The 16,626-nt window shown below is 44.0% G+C and overlaps 1 protein-coding gene across 2 annotated transcripts; it reads right to left on the reverse strand.

Annotated features, from left to right (window-relative positions):
• Positions 1 to 1,836: 1,836 nt before the first annotated feature.
• Positions 1,837 to 15,028, reverse strand: LOC121865315 (alkylglycerol monooxygenase-like). 2 transcript variants are annotated; one of them, XM_042364654.1, is made up of 7 exons: positions 14,442 to 15,028; positions 12,496 to 12,623; positions 9,490 to 9,638; positions 8,886 to 9,155; positions 6,524 to 6,675; positions 5,327 to 5,578; positions 1,837 to 2,668 (listed from the first exon to the last, which is right to left on the reverse strand). In XM_042364654.1, the coding sequence occupies exons 1-7, from the start codon at positions 14,562 to 14,564 to the stop codon at positions 2,411 to 2,413; spliced, it is 1,332 nt and encodes a 443-aa protein (XP_042220588.1). In that variant the 5' UTR covers positions 14,565 to 15,028; the 3' UTR covers positions 1,837 to 2,410. The 2 variants fall into 2 exon arrangements, with proteins under 2 accessions (XP_042220588.1, XP_042220589.1); XM_042364655.1 differs by lacking the exon at positions 12,496 to 12,623 and having other exon boundaries at positions 14,442 to 14,534.
• Positions 15,029 to 16,626: the final 1,598 nt, after the last annotated feature.

Consider the following 16,626-nt stretch of genomic DNA (forward strand, 5'->3'; position numbering starts at 1 on the left):
TGATATAAAACAGCCATGGAAAATTAAATATAGAAAAGCCATTGAAGTTTTAATTTGGGTAAATTCTCTCAGTGATGATCTAAATTAAAGATGCTTTTGCAGTTATCACACCTGTAGCTTAACACCTTTATCACACTATATCATCACACTACACCATCACACTATACCATCATACCGCTCCATCACACTGCTGTACACCATCACACTACACCATTACACCACACCATCATGCTGTTCCATTACACTATACCATCACACTATACCATAACTGCTTCTCCACACTGCTCCATCACACTACATCATCTTTTTATTCCATTACACTACAGTATACCACCACACTATACCATCACACTGCTCCATCACACTACATCACACTGCTCCACCACACTACACCATCACACTGGTTCATCACACTACATCACACTACTCCACCACACTACACCATCACACTGCTCCACCACACTACACCATCACACTGTTCCACCACATTAATATTAAAACAGTTTATTTAGCCCGAAAAATACAGATACAGAGTGGACAAGAATAACAATATTAACATGAGCTCTTTTCGTGGTACCTGATTATAGACTGTACAACACACTACACGATCACACTACACCAACACACTACACGATCACACTACGACTGAACACACTACACGACGATCACACTACACCAACACACTACGCCATCACACTACACGATCACACTACGCCATCACACTACACCAACACACTACACGATCACACTACACCAATACACTACGCCACACACTACACCAACACACTACGATCACACTCACACTACAACACACTACACTACGCCATCACACTACACCAACACACTACAATCACACTACACACATACACCAACACACTACGCCATCACACTACACCAACACACTACATCACACTACACCCAACACACTACGATCACACTACACCAACACACTACACGATCACACTACACCAACACACTACGCCATCACACTACACCAACACACTACACGATCACACTACACCAACACACTACACGATCACACTACACCAACACACTACACGATCACACTACACCAACACACTACGCCATCACACTACACCAACACACTACACGATCACACTACACCAACACACTACACGATCACACTACACCAACACACTACGCCATCATGCTTTTCCATTACACATTCTGCTCATCACAAGTTCTCCACCAACACTAACCACCCACCCCCCCCCCCCACCGCCCGAGCACCTGCTATTATCAACATACTAAGTGTTAGCTCAGTAAGGTAATGCCACTAGTAGTGTTGTAAGAGTTTGATGCATAAAAAGCATCACTAAGACTACTGAGCGAAGCATCTGGACTAAGACGATGACAACGACAACAGTACATAATGACGACGATGATGCCAGACTGGTTACAATAACTCGTCGTCCTCTTCGAAAATAGACGAGACAAAGAGATAACTATACAGCATATTATTAAAGAAATATTTACAAACATCTGCATGACAGACTAATAATACTCACAAGTCATCATTTTATATGTGTTGACACCCAATGCTTCTTCCTGTTTTTAGAACCAAATTTCCTATTTGCAATTTTCACCCTAACTTGGAATATGTTAAATTTTAACCCTAACTTGGAATGTGTTAAATTTTCTTCCTAACTTGGCTTGAGAACATAATAAACTAACCCCAAAACAGATGATCAAAATAGCGTCAAAACTCTATTGCAAATCAAGTGGGTAATGATTGTCGAGTGGTAATCGTAAACTAAGCTCGAGTCCATTGTCCTCGGGTTCGAATCCCCATCATGGTGATCGATATCTCTTGTGAATCAGTACAATACTTATAATATAACAACATCCCTGTAAGTAAAAAAAAAAGGCAAATAGAACGATAAAGACTACAGGCTAGGAGAAGATACACCTATTCTATTCCAAGCTGTGTGGGTTAGGTGACGCATTGACGCATGGCTTGAATGTAGGTTACTTCCTCAGGGTATATATATGCTGTCATGGGTACCTCCCCAGTCCATCCCAAAGTAAAACAATGAATAAACGAAATAATTACAAGAGTTTTGTTTCCTCCAGCTGGGAGAAAACATTGCACATGAGTCTTGAGTTTGAGTTTTATGTTCAGTGGCCAAGTTGTGTCTTTTTTTACAGGTGATCTAGGAATTATCTTTCTGTCACAGTGAGCCTCCTAATAAGAGTGTCTTGTGGAACCTCGGCATTAACACTGATTCTGAAGGAGGATTTAGCTTTTGTAAACAGTGATCGTCCAACTTGTTCCTCAGAATTTTGAAAGGTGTTTATACTCCTCACAGGAAAAAGATTATTCTTCTCACAGGAACTAAAAGATTTGGTATCCAACAAGGGTAGTTCAACTTTGCTCACAATAACTTGCTTAAAGGAGCTTGACATGGGTGAACGACATGCTCCTGAGGGTCCACAACACCATGGAGACGAAGAAGATCATTTGGAGGAGGAAATCGATGGAGAAGACGCCCGTAATGGGTGTGGAGCGGGCGATGGCAACGTAGAAGGCGCAGCGGGCGACCTCCACCACTCCCACCCACATCCATTTGTCGAACATCACCGTTATGTTGCTGATGCTGACTACAATGAACGCGAAGAACACCACGGCCGTCGACAGGGAGTAAGTCTGCAGGAAAGAGAGGTGTTTAAATATACCTGTGTCAAATTTGCTGCCTTGACTTAAGAACCTTAAGTATTAAATGTACTGATTACACTAGGCAACAAATTAAAAAAAAAATCCGTAACATGATTCAGAGCAGCTTCCTTTTGGTAATTGTGAGGTGCTGATTTCAAATCTGGCAATAAAAATTCTCTGGCACGTACAGTTTATTTGTTATACAAAAAATTCAATCTTACACGTACAAAAACTGAAAAATACTGTTATTCCTGTTACCTTTTTCCACGTCATCACACTAAAATTCAATAAATAATGAAAACAATCATAAGAAGACACAAAAAGTGTTAAATTAGCCACTGTTTGGGTATTTGTTAGTTTATTTAATCCTTTTATGTGTTGTATTGTCCTCCGATTGTAAAAACCAGCAATAGTCCCCCATCATGGCAGGATCTCATCTACCCCGGTAACTTTCCTCCATACGTCTAACCTCCCCAGATTCTCAGGGAAAAAGTCCAAGTGCGAGTGTAGGAGGTCGATTTTCAAGGACATCCTGCATTCTAAGTTTCTGTAGTTTTTTAAGAGTTCCTCTACAAGTTGGCAATAGTTTTCTTCTTTCTTGTTTCCCTTGACTACAAATGTGAAGGATTTCCATGCAGCGAGCTCATTTTCATTCAGTTTGTTTTCAAAGTCGTCATCACGAAGTAGCTTTCTTATCTGTGGGCCAACAAAGATACCCTCTTTGACTTTCGCATCACTTAGCTGTGTGAATTCTCCCCTCAAGTACACGAATGACTGAGCTGGACCAGGAGTTTGAGAGGGAGGTAAGGGAGACTGGGATCAGCTGCATCTTATTTGATGGCAGACGTGATGACACTAAAGCAATGATGGAGGCAGAGTGCAGTAACAGACTGTTCCCTGGCATGATCAAGGAGGAGCATTACTCTGTATGCAGTGAGCCAAGAGGGAGATACCCGAGGCATTTTGTTCCTGAGGAGGCGACAGAGGAGAGAACGCATGGAGGTGTTATTGCAGACAATCTGGTGGACTGGCTGAGGGAGAGAGGAGCTGACCAGGGAGGAGTAACGCACTATGTGGCCAAGCTGGGCTGGAGGCTAGTCTGGCTAGTATGTGACCTCCATACTGGGGAGTTGAGCCTGAGACACCTCATCATCAGCTTGGATGGCCCCGCACTCAGCAACAACAGGTGGAGTGGCAAGATTGGCGAGATGTTGGACACTGCTACAGAGCTGGAGATAGATCCCAAGTTTGCCAAGATCTGTATGGGGCCTCCTCTGGTCCAGCTGAGTGAAGAGGTTGTGAGGGACCTCTCTACAGACCAGTCCTATGGCTACAGGATTGTCCAGGCCATCAGGACTGGAGAGCTACCTCACAACTTGACCGTGCTGGAAATTGGACCAGTCTGTCATAGCAGGTGGCTGACAACTGCACTGAGGATGTGCAGACTGTAGGTGTCTCAACATGGACTGAAGGGGAAGCACAAGAAGAATCTCAAGATAACAGTGGAGTTCAATGTGGGGGTGTACTTGCCGAACTGGTACAACATCAAAGTCAACCACAGTTGGGTGGAGGGGCCCAGGCACATTTTATACCGGCTGGAGCTGCTGAGAAGTCAGAAGAAGAAGGTGCTGGACATAGTGATGCCCACTGTGAGGAGGTCAGCCTGGCATACACACCCAGAGGCAGTGTTGCGGGCCATACTGTGCAGTGAGGTGGAGGATGAGAGGAGAGGGGCAGTGGACAGGATACTGGAGTTGATGGAGGAGGAAGATGAGGAGACACAGATTGGTGACAACTCTGTCAGGCCCAGGAGAACACCTGACATAAACCCAGATGCCACCAAGCAGTCAGAGCTGATAGACTGGACCACTGGGGTCACTGAACCTCCCCTCACCTGTTCCCTCACCACAGCTCAAGTCAAGCAGTTTGTGCACAAGCCTATGGAGGTGTCAGACTGGCCTTCACATACTCAGAGTGTGGAGAGGTGTGCCAAACTGGTCACAGAGGCAGCTGCCCATGTCTACAGTCACAAGAAAAGGGATGGGATGATCAAGTCCCAATTGGTGAGCAGACTTATGGTGTCTAGGAACAGGAGCAAGCAGGACTTGGCCTCTCTCACCAAGTTCAAGAGGTGAAGAGTATAGTATGTGAGCATATGTATGTACATATGTACGTGTTTGTACTTAGTGTTTGCATTGTGTGGCCGCTTTTGTATATCGCGTTTGCAACAGTAAAGTCAGTCGTTGTAATACAGAGGTTCCGTGTGTGGAGTGTATTCTTGCTCGCGATCATTACTACAAGGAGGAAAGTAAAAAACCTTGATACTGTTGTCAAACATTACTAAATAAAACTGCAAATACGGTTTTCCAGTGTCTCATTTCAGGACAATGGTGATAGATACCAACAGGAAATTTGAGCATTTTGGGCCTAAAACCCAAAATTTAAATGGAAATTGATGTAGGTAGGAGACCTCCAATCTCAAAATCAAGGTTATTTCTGAAATTCACTCGTAAAAATGCATCATTTGATGACCCGCCGTCAGAAAAGTTCCTAAAGTTGCACTTCGACCCCTGAAATTGACACACCCTAGTAGGCAGGCAGGCAGGTAGAAGACAGAGAAACAGACGACGATAATTCCTATTGTCTCACCTTCAGATTGAACGTCAGGACCTGCTGCAGGAAGAGGATAGTGAGGTAGTGGATAGCCACGTAGGCTTTCTGCCAGGAGGGTAGGTAAGGATCGTACTTGGCCCGTGGTGCTTTGACGTCCTTGAAGGTATCCATATCTCCGAGGCGAGGGGACCCAGGACTCCAGCCAGGGCCACAGATCAGGGCCCTCACAGTGTTCCCCCAAGTCTCCTGCATCCTCGCCTTATTGATGATCTCTCGGATGTAGAAGAACTAAAAGAGAATGGATTTATTTTAGACTCAGTGTATCATAATCCCGTTCCTGTACCAATGTCGTGTCAAGAGTCAAGAACTATCACACTGCCAGGGGACTAAATTCAGATTTTGCTTAGGGGGAGGGAGGGGGGGGGGGCAGCACCATTACATGCAAAGAATAGGGGTCAAAATCCTGCTCCACCGTGGTGCTGTAACAGACTGAACACGTTCTAACACGTTTTATGTTTTGAATTTACATCTGCCCGGTGTGGACCGTGTGACTTACTTCCTCGCTGCTATTCAGTTTATAAATGATAGGAGATGGGAACGATGAAAATGGATGAATACTTATCATTTTGTTTAAATATGCATTATAAAAATACCATTGAGATGTTCTCACCAAATTCAAATTCATCTATATGAAAAAGGAATATAATTATAATTTGCCTTGGAGAGCAAGACAGCCCTTGGGAGGGGCAAGCCAGGTCTTGGGGGGAGGCGAGTGCCCCCCAAGCCCGCCCCAAATGACGCCCCTGCACACAGCCACTCTCCCTCGTTCTATCCCTATGTGTCTCCTCTTATAGACTCTCAGTATCGCATACCAGCAGCAACACGTCCATTGATCAGGACTATTATGTATGCACAACAAATAACCCAATTATACTACTGCTCACAGCATGGCTAGAGATCAACTGTCTAACCTCTTAATATAAATACGTGAGTGTTATGAAAATCTTGCCGGCTACCACACCCTTAGAGACGACAGTTCTTCAATAGTCAGAGATAAGAGAACACTATCTCACGGAACTCATATCTATGCTTGCTGTAAATATCTCTCGATATAAAGAAGCACATACGCGACTATTCTCAAACAAAAATGAATAGTTACATCACAAGGCTACAGTATTATAATAATGACTGAAACACTATTACCAAATAAAAAAAAAGAACTGATAATCCCACCTGGAGGTATAAGATGCCATTGGCCTGAGGTTGGTCAATGAGGCCGTAGACGAGCTCCTCGTCGTCTTTTTCAGCCGCGAAGGTGCCGAACAGACGGTCCCAGATGATCAGGAAGCCGCCATAGTTCTTGTCCAGACAGTACTTGTTAGCACCTGTGGGGAGTTTTGTTGCCATCAGTTGCTATATTAGTGTTTGTTAATAATAATAATAATAATAATAATAATGAGGAAGTGATAACATATTCATTATAATCATTGTCATCATCATTATCGACCGATGGTGAGCCGAGCAGAGTAACGTGAGGGTTGTCCATGTTGAGAAGCCTTTCTGGGAAGCTACTGCGCCTCAACAACTATGATGCACTGGTCATCAAACACGCCGCTTAATCCTCAAGGAGAAACGTAGCCTCAGGAAGGAAACATATTTGCGACGCTCATTTTTGTTTCTTCCATTGTTTATCCAATTCGTCATCCACCTGTTATTTAGTTTCCTTGTTTCTCTGTTCATCCAAATCTTGGCTCGGATTTTTATGACGTTATTTACTTTTTGGGGGGAGGGGAGGGAGGGAGTGGGGAATTCTTCCAGCCAGAATATTTGTTGTTCTCCTAGTGGATAATAGCACATGCACCTGGCTACAGTGTGTGACGTAGCGACCTTCTTATTGGCCACACGCAGCATTTTGCGTATTAGGGGCGGGCGGGAGGGATGTGGGGGTGTTTGTGTGAGGGGGCGTTTGTGTGGGGGGTTTGTGTAGGGTGTGAGGACGTGTCTGTGTGGGGTGTGAGGGTGTGTGTGTGGGTGTGAGGACGTGTCTGTGTGGGGTGTGAGGGGCGTGTTTGTGTGAGGGGCGTGTCTGTGTGGGATGTGAGGGCGTGTCTGTGTGGGGTGTGAGGGCGTGTTTGTGTGAGGACGTGTCTGTGTGGGGTGTGGGGACGTGTCTGTGTGGGGTGTGAAGGACGTGTCTGTGTGGGGTGTGGGGACGTGTCTGTGTGGGGTGTGAAGGACGTGTCTGTGTGGGGTGTGAAGGACGTGTCTGTGTGTGAAGGACGTGTCTGTGTGGGGTGTGAAGGACGTGTCTGTGTGGGGTGTGAAGGACGTGTCTGTGTGGGGTGTGAAGGACGTGTCTGTGTGGGTGTGAAGGACGTGTCTGTGTGGGGTGTGAAGGACGTGTCTGTCGTGTCTGTCGTGTCTGTGTGGGTGTGAGGACGTGTCTGTGTGGGGTGTGAGGACGTGTTTTTGTTTGTGGGGAGCTTATGGGTATGTGTGGGGACGTGTCTGTGGGGGAGGGGTGCGAACGTGTGTTTCTCCACATCCTCCACACAAAGAATAATCATGAATAAATAACCTTGAGGGACCTCCTGCTGCTACCACCACACACACACACACATGTACACACATATATACACACACACACAAATACACACACACACAAACACAAGACACACACATACAAACACACACACAAATATACACACACATACACACATACACAAATACACAAGACACACACAAACACAAGACACACACAAACACAAGACACACACAAACACAAGACACACACAAACACAAGACACACACACAACAAACACAAGACACACACAAACACAAGACACACACAAACACAAGACACACACAAACACAAGACACACACAAACACAAGACACACACAAACACAAGACACACACAAACGCACACGCACACACATATCATTATGCCTGTGAAGATTGCTTGGCATACTAAAGTGTCCCTTTGCAACACTTACCAGTCATACCTGTGTGTGTGTGTTGCTTGTTATCCCATCAGTCTCACTTAACCACATCCCTATACCCCACATTTCACCTCTGTTACCTCAATTTTCACCCTTACTTACTTACTTCACCTGTCACCCTCACTTATTCACTTCACGTCGTCACCAGAGAAGTTAAGTCATCCCTGGAATTTTGTTATTCATGACCATCTCTCTCTCTCTCTCTCTCTCCGTCAGGCCAGAACCAAATAGACAGACTGGCCGAGATGTTATCAGAACAGAAGCAGCAACTCACAAGTTACGTCATGGCCTGGTTGAGGTGTAGGGTATCCTTCTCTTTGCTCAGGTCTGCTCTGCTATGCCTCAAGGGAACAAAACCCTAGTCCCATAAACCAACAACAGTCACATTGTAGCTGAGTGTCGCATAGATCTGCGACTTAAATATCTCATCGAGGAGAGATAATTTTGTAGTTGGATAGTTAGGTAATAAAATGTCAGAAAAGGTATAGGGGAGTTTGGATGCCATAATAAAAGTAGTATTAGTAGTAGTTGTTGTCGTACTGTGATAATGGTATTAGTAGTAGTAGTAGTAAAAGTACTCTAGTCATAAATTACCATGGTGAACGCGGTGGTGAGATGGCGTGTTGAGAATCCACTCCAGCGGACCACACTTGTCGATGAGAACGGTGTGGATAATGAACTGCACGAGGAGGTTGAGGTGGAAGTGGACACATATAGCTGGTAGGGGAACACCCAGTAGTGCCATGGGCTGATAGAAGCCTAGGGAGAAGAGCCTCTGGAATGCCGACTGCCTGAGTGCCACTGTTACGTTATAGTCCTCGTGTGAGTGATGGACCTGGTGCAACGCCCAAAACACACTCACCTCTGTATGGTACAAAGGAAGATGGTTACGTTACGTTATGTTAAGTTACGTTACGTTATGTTAAGTTACGTTTCAGTTAGATTAAGCTTAGATTGCGTTGGGTTGAGTTAGTTAAGTTAGTGTTGGGTTACATAGGTTAAATTTAGGTACTAAGTCATTAAGTAACTTTCTGTTTTAAACAACAACATTTAGAAATTAATTAACATAATTAGCTCTGGTTATAGAAAAATTAGCCAAAAACAACCTAACTTAACCTAACCAAACACCTACGACTAAACAGTGAACCTAACCTAACGTAACAGCCACGACCGAACACACACAGGTGAAGTGACTGACCATGTGAGGCTCGGTGGAACCAATAGTACACGAAATCTGCAGCGATGAAGCCCGCCCACCACGCCCAGGGAGAGTTCCATGGGATGTCGATGAAGCGGTACTGGTAGATCCACAGGTATCCACTCATCTCAAACCAGCGTGTAAACAACCTGGGAGGTGAAGGTGGATACTATTTAATGTTTACACTGTAGGGAGGATATATTTGTACACAGGGAAAATATGGGGAAATTTTTATTGGTGGGGGAAATAAGGATATTGTTCATACGGGGATTTTTTTTATGGAATTCTTACTAACTCCTGCTATAAGGGGGGATGACAAGGGGATTAAGTCATCGTACTGAAGAGGCCGAGTCATCATATTTAAGGGATTAAGTCATCGTAATGAAAGAGTTCATGGTCTTGGTTATCAACACGCAGTAATACATCATAACATCAGAATTAACCTCCCATTTAACTTTCAATAACTATAGTATACTTGTTAACCTGGAATACAATCTTAGTATATGGTCGTAGTAATACTGATGTAGCTTTCCTTACGGTCCATCAGGTTGGTACATTGTCATTTTGTTTTGTCCATAAAGTATAAACTAGTTTCGTATGCGCAGTTGGGATTTGTGGTTTGATTTAAATTATAATTGTCGTGCAGCAGCAGCGCCTTAACGATGATCCTGTGTTATTATGTATTCTTAATTAGATACATTAACATAATTTTGCTTTGTTTTAAATGTTGTCTGTTGGACGAAATTAGACTTTAGTGCATAGTAATTTGGATTTTTTGTTTAAACGCCTAAAACAATAGCAACCACGATAATAACAATAACAACAATAACAATAAACGTAACAATAACATATTCTTCTAAAGGATAAAAATATTGCAGGACATACAACAAGCACTCCCACGCATGACCCGGGTTTATCCCGCATTGGATCCACCTGAACCGCTTCAGGCTAGACAAGTCTTCCTGTCCTTCCCAACAACCACCCAGGCCCAGTAGAGGTCAAGAAGTAATGTTACACCCTCCTTTGTTATGTAAAAAAAACTCAATATAACCTGGATAAATATAGTCATTCAGTTAACGTTGAAGGTCAAATACATTCTGCTACTAAAGGGTCTCATCCAACTCTTGCCTGCATGCGAACTGACTCTAATGGATGGATACTATACTAAAAGATTGTGTTACTCAAACATCTAACCAAAGGTGTATCCCTCTTTTAAGTGCTAATTATGATATATTTTTATCTTTACTTAATCAATGCAGCCTCTTTATCAATAACGTTAGTTGAATGTTCCGCGATCCGCAGGTGGCGGCGCTTGGCACGCTATTGTTTTGTTTTGAGTTTGACGGCGGTAGGTAACGAGCATAATAAGATTATATCCAATATTTTGATTGATTTATTATGATGCGACTAAAGCAATCTTAGCAAACAATCAGAGGGAAAAAAAGAAGAATTGTTCTGTTAACATCCTGGTTTGGTACGGTCACATTATCATTCCTTGTGTGTCTGTACCAACCTACGAGGGTGGAGGAATCAATGGGGAATCCTCACAAGAGATCCTAGTGGGTTTATTTTATTTTTATTTTTTTGGGGAGAGCTTTATCTCTCAAACTACACATATCCCCTAAAAATGAATACCACCACTGAGCACACCATCAAAAATACGTCCGCCGGTGATATCTGGTTTACTGCCAATATAACAAAATCAAATTATACTGTGGTGACGGCACTCGTGAAAGCAACAAACCGGTACCTGCTAGTCTGGCAACATGTTATAACCCACAACAATAACCAACATTCTGATAATGACAACAGCGGTGATAACATTAAATAACACAAATTAAGAAACCCAACGAGTGTGTTGAATTACAATTAAATAAGAAAGAGGAGAAACTGTGTGAGTCTACCTTAACTCTTGGTAGCCGAGATAAAGACGGAGGCTGTACTGTGTGTGGTGCTGGGGTGCTGTGTGGTGGTACTGGGGTGCTGTGTGGTGTTGTGGGGTGCTGTATGGTGCTGTGGGCAGTGGGCAGGTTAGTGAGGTGGGAAGGGGGCAGGTAGGTTTGGTTGCCTGGTGGGTAAGATGTGACAGAATGAGAGGTGGATAAGGTGAATGTGGAGCTGTGGGTGTGGTGCTGTGGGTGTGGTGCTGTGGGTGTGGTGCTGTAGTTCCTATTCTTGTTGAGGGCTTCAAGGCCGGGATCATGATCATGTGTCGTTACTCGGGATCCTTTACAGATCCGAAGGCAGTCCCGGTGATCAGACTTCCTATCGGGATCGTTGGAAGGGTTACCCGCCCTATGACAGTCCTAATAATTATATAAACATTTTCACCATCCAAATTTTAATATATTGAGATAAACTATATTGAAAACTGATAGGAAATTAGTTTGTTAGTGATAGAAAGTCTTGTTTTCATATATATTCAATCACTGTCAGTTATTTACAAGTGTTATGTCATCTGGGCTGATCGCGAGCTTGCAATAACAAACACCTCGCTTCCAGTTCTTGAGTCTAGAGTACTGTAGGTGGTGTTATAGAGAAGAAACAGCAACACCTACTCCATAAGTAGATGTTACCTGTATAATTAGAGATAACGTCAGGGTTATGTACGTATCAGTTTTGCATATTTATGTATTTACACTATAATTGTTGTTGCTGGAGCGAGAAATGAGGAAGGTTTACATCTGTACGCCTCTACTTTTGCCCCAGACAACTGGTAAACATATCGAAGTTGTGTGGTCGTCGTATCAATCTAACCCTCGTGTCGTGTGGTCGTCGTATCAATCTACCCTCGTGTTGTGTGGTCGTCGTATCAATCTAACCCTCGTGTTGTGTGGTCGTCGTATCAATCTAACCCTCGTGTCGTGTGGTCGTCGTATCAATCTACCCTCGTGTTGTGTGGTCGTCGTATCAATCTAACCCTCGTGTCTTGTGGTCGTCGTATCAATCTACCCTCGTGTCGTGTAGTCGTCGCATCAATCTGCCTCCTCTTATCATTGTACTTACTTTAACGACTCATACAGGATGGCGTGTCCCAAGGAGGTGACGTTGTCGTTGAGTCGTCCCACCTTCTTCCCCCGCAGGAGGCCGAGGATGTGTTCCAACACCACCGTTAATGTGAACCATGGTACAGCCTACCAGGGAGAGGGCAGGGATTGGTTAAGAGAGAGAGAGAGTAAAAAATATATTAAAGAAAATGAAACAAAAGAAGTAATAATAATAATAATAATAATAATAATAATAATAATAATAATAATAATAATAACAACACACTACCACAGCCACAAGTGCCATTTGAGCTTCATAACTTCAAAAATAGAATTGTCTCGGGGGCAAAAAAAGATTATGTGTGGTCGCCATTCATCGCATCGTTAGAGTTCTTGCATGGATGAGGCGTGCAAGGTGAGGTGGGTGAGGAGGCAGGCAGGTGAGGTGGGTGAGGGGGCAGGTGGGTGAGGTGGGTGAGGGGGCAGGTGGGTGAGGTGGACAAAAGGGGAGGTAGGTATAGGAGGCAGGTAGGTAAGTTCGGCGGGCGAGTTGGGTGAAATGTGGGTAGATGGGTAAATGTGGGTAGGTGGGCAGGGGGCCAGGTAGGTGAGGTGGGCAGGTGGGTTTAGTGGGCAGGTGGGTCAGCATAGAGCACTTCATAGTGGGAACAGATTCACTCCCTGAAAAATGTCGCCTCCGTAGATGAAACTATACTAACACCGTAAGGTCATGTACTGTACACACTTTGACTAACGACCTATGACCTCAGACCACCTAGGTTAAGTCAAGTAATAATGTAACCTAACCTAACTTTGAACTAACTTAACCCGAACTTAACCTAACCTAACTTAAAACTGACTTAACCCTAGGTTAACTTAACTTTAACCTAACCTGACCAAACCTATTCTTCACTCATTCCCTTTCAGTTTCACTCATTTCACTTTCGTTCCACTTCTTTCACTCACTTCCTTCACTCACTTCCTTAACTCACTTCCTTCACTCACTTCATTCACTCACTTCCTAAACTCACTTCCTTCATTCTCTTCCTTCACCCACTTCCTTCACTCACTTCCTTCACTCACTTCCTTCACCCACTTCCTTCATTCTCTTCCTCACCCACTTCCTTTCACTTCCTTAACTCACTTCCTTCATTCTCTCCATTCACTTCCTTCACCCACTTCCTTCACTCACTTCCTTAACTCACTTCCTTCACTCTTCCTTAACTCACTTCCTTCATTCTCTTCCTTCACCCACTTCCTTCACCCACTTCCTTCACTCACTTCCTTAACTCACTTCCTTCACTCACTTCCTTAACTCACTTCATTCACTCACTTCCTTAACTCACTTCCATCACTCTCTTCCTCCACCCACTTCATTCACTCACTTCCTTCACTCACTTCCTTCTCCCACTTCCTTCACCCACTTCCTTCACTCACTTCACTTCCTTCCCACTTCCTTCACCCACTTCCTTCACCCACTTCCTTCACCCACTTCCTTCACCCACTTCCTTCACCCTTCCTTCACCCACTTCCTTCCACTTCCTTCCTTCACCTTCACTTCCTTCACCCACTTCCTTCCTTCCTTCACCCACTTCCTTCACCCACTTCCTTCACACCCACTTCCTTCACTCTTCCTTCACTTCCTTCACTTCCGCTCACTTCCTTCACCCACTTCCTTCACCACTTCCTTCACCACCTTCCTTCACTCACTTCCTTCCTTCACCCACTTCCTTCACCCACTTCCTTCACGCACTTCCTTCACTTCCTTCACTCCTTCCTTCACCCACTTCCTTCACCCACTTCCTTCAGCTTCCTTCCCTTCCTTCACTTCCTTCACCCTTCCTTCACTTCCTTCACTTCCTTCACACTTCAACTTCCTTCACCCACTTCCTTCACCCACTTCCTTCACCCACTTCCTTCACCCACTTCCTTCACCCACTTCCTTCACTCACTTCCTTCACTCACCTCATTGATGTAGTTTGGGACTTGTTCAACTTTCTCAAAGGTGGTGTTGCTTGGACTCACGGCATAAAATAATGTCCCCAACCTCTTTAGAGACAGCAGATGATCTATGTGTACCGACCCCATCTTTCCTCACGTTCTACAAAATGATGGACGCCCCTCTAGGAAATACTGCGGAAAAGTCGTCGTTATCACAATCACTGTCTACTCTCGTCAAGTTGGGTTTTGGTGTTGATATTCCACGAGTCCTGCATTGATTATGAAATGAAATAGGACTTCCTGTGTAAAGACGGCGGGGGGAGGGACTTGATGGGGAAAAGTTGTCCTGGACCGGTCTTGTAAAGGAAGGGTGTGTGGAAGGATATAGTTGAGTGTTTGTATGAGTGTGGTGGTTGTGGTGGAGTGTGGGAGGTGGGGGAGGGGGTGAATGTTATGTGTAGGTCAATAAAGGGAAGATAAATTCAACAGCGTTATGTGGTCTAAGTTGGAAGAGGGGGCGACTTTTTTGTTGTAGGTGCGGCGTGCGTAAGCGAGGAGAGGTCTAGGTGTTTACTCAGCCAGGAACACTCTCACACTGGCCAGGTTGAGCCCATAAGCCATGACCTTGACTACTAGGGTTGACTGTCTAAAACCAGCCAGCCAGCCACCCACCAACAACAGTCCCCCCCCCCCTTCCTTATCACTATACGGCCACATATGTTTTTTGCTAGTTCCCTTTGTGTGTGTGTGTGTGTGTGTGTGTATGTGTGTGTTTTTGCCATACAGTCTTCCTGCTACAGTACAGTGGTGGTGGTGGTGGTACAGGTGGTCATATACTTAATATTCAACGACTAGTGTGCCCCCCTCCTCCATGTATCCCTCGACAGTCCTGCTCGTCCACCCGCCAGTAGATACTGAATTGAATTGAATTGAATTGAAACAGTTTATTTAGCCAGAAAAATACAGATACAGAGTGGATAATAATAACAATAATAACATGGCTGAGCCGGTTGAGAACCTGAGCTCTCTTTGAGGCACCTGATATATACTATACATTCATCTCAAGGAAGTATTATGTAACATTTAGTATCATCTGGAATAGTACAATAACATGGTGGTAATAGGAACATCTCATAATGTTACCACGGTTATCACTTCAATATTTATTTATTTTATTTATTTTTTTGTATTTTCTATTTATATATATATATATATATATATATATATATATATATATATATATATATATATATATATATATATATATATATATATATATATATATACATACACATATACATATAAATTACAGTGGAATTGAAAACATAAGTATAATGGGGGAGCAGTACAACATGGGTTGTACAGTTATAAGGTTGAACAAGAGGACAGAGCTGTCAGGATTATGTCTAGTTGACAATTATGTTTATTGCAATGGTAATTGCTTATTTCTTTACATGAAAATTTCCGATAAAACGGTTTTGATGGTACAATAAAAGCAGGTACTACAGTACAAGCACACACAGTACGTGTTCATATTCTCAGTTTACACACACAGTATACCATGTGAATCTTTAATCTCCACATACAATACACTCATAGTGCTTCATATTTGTTTGCTTTTTATCAAACTCTTAAGCGGGGTAAATTTTATATCCCTCCCCCTACAGGAATTGCCTGGCTTATACTACAGGTAGTCAAGGGGAGACTTAATTGAAGTTCATAAACAACTCAGAGGGCATTACTCAGTCGAGGGTTCATACTTGGAGCTGGGGGACGTGCCCCACTAGCCTAGCGGGGCGGGTGGTAAACTCTTGGCACACTCTGCCAGAGAGTGTGACAGCACCGAGAGTGAGCTCCTTCAAGACCAGACTTGACCAACACTGGCGCAGGTGCAGATACATTCTGGAGCCAGTTCTTGCCCAGTACTTGCCAATGACGACATGCAGCCTGTCTGGCATTGAGGATCTGTTTGGTGGGGTTCTTGGCCAGCCAGATATTTGCCTCAGCCCAGCCAGCCATTCACCTCAGCCAGTTAGCCATTCACCTAAACCAGCCAGCCGTTCACTTCAGCTATTCAGCCGTAAACCTCAAGCCAGCCTCAGAGAGCCAAACAATCTAAAATAAATAACAAACCCTTCCCCGCATCCACACACTCTCCCACCCTTCCACCCACCCCCTCCTCCCATCCCCACACCCTACTGTACCTCCC

The sequence above is a fragment of the Homarus americanus genome, unplaced genomic scaffold, assembly GCF_018991925.1.
Source record: "Homarus americanus isolate GMGI-L3 unplaced genomic scaffold, GMGI_Hamer_2.0 scaffold15945, whole genome shotgun sequence".
In the NCBI taxonomy this organism is placed as follows: Eukaryota; Metazoa; Arthropoda; class Malacostraca; order Decapoda; family Nephropidae; genus Homarus; species Homarus americanus.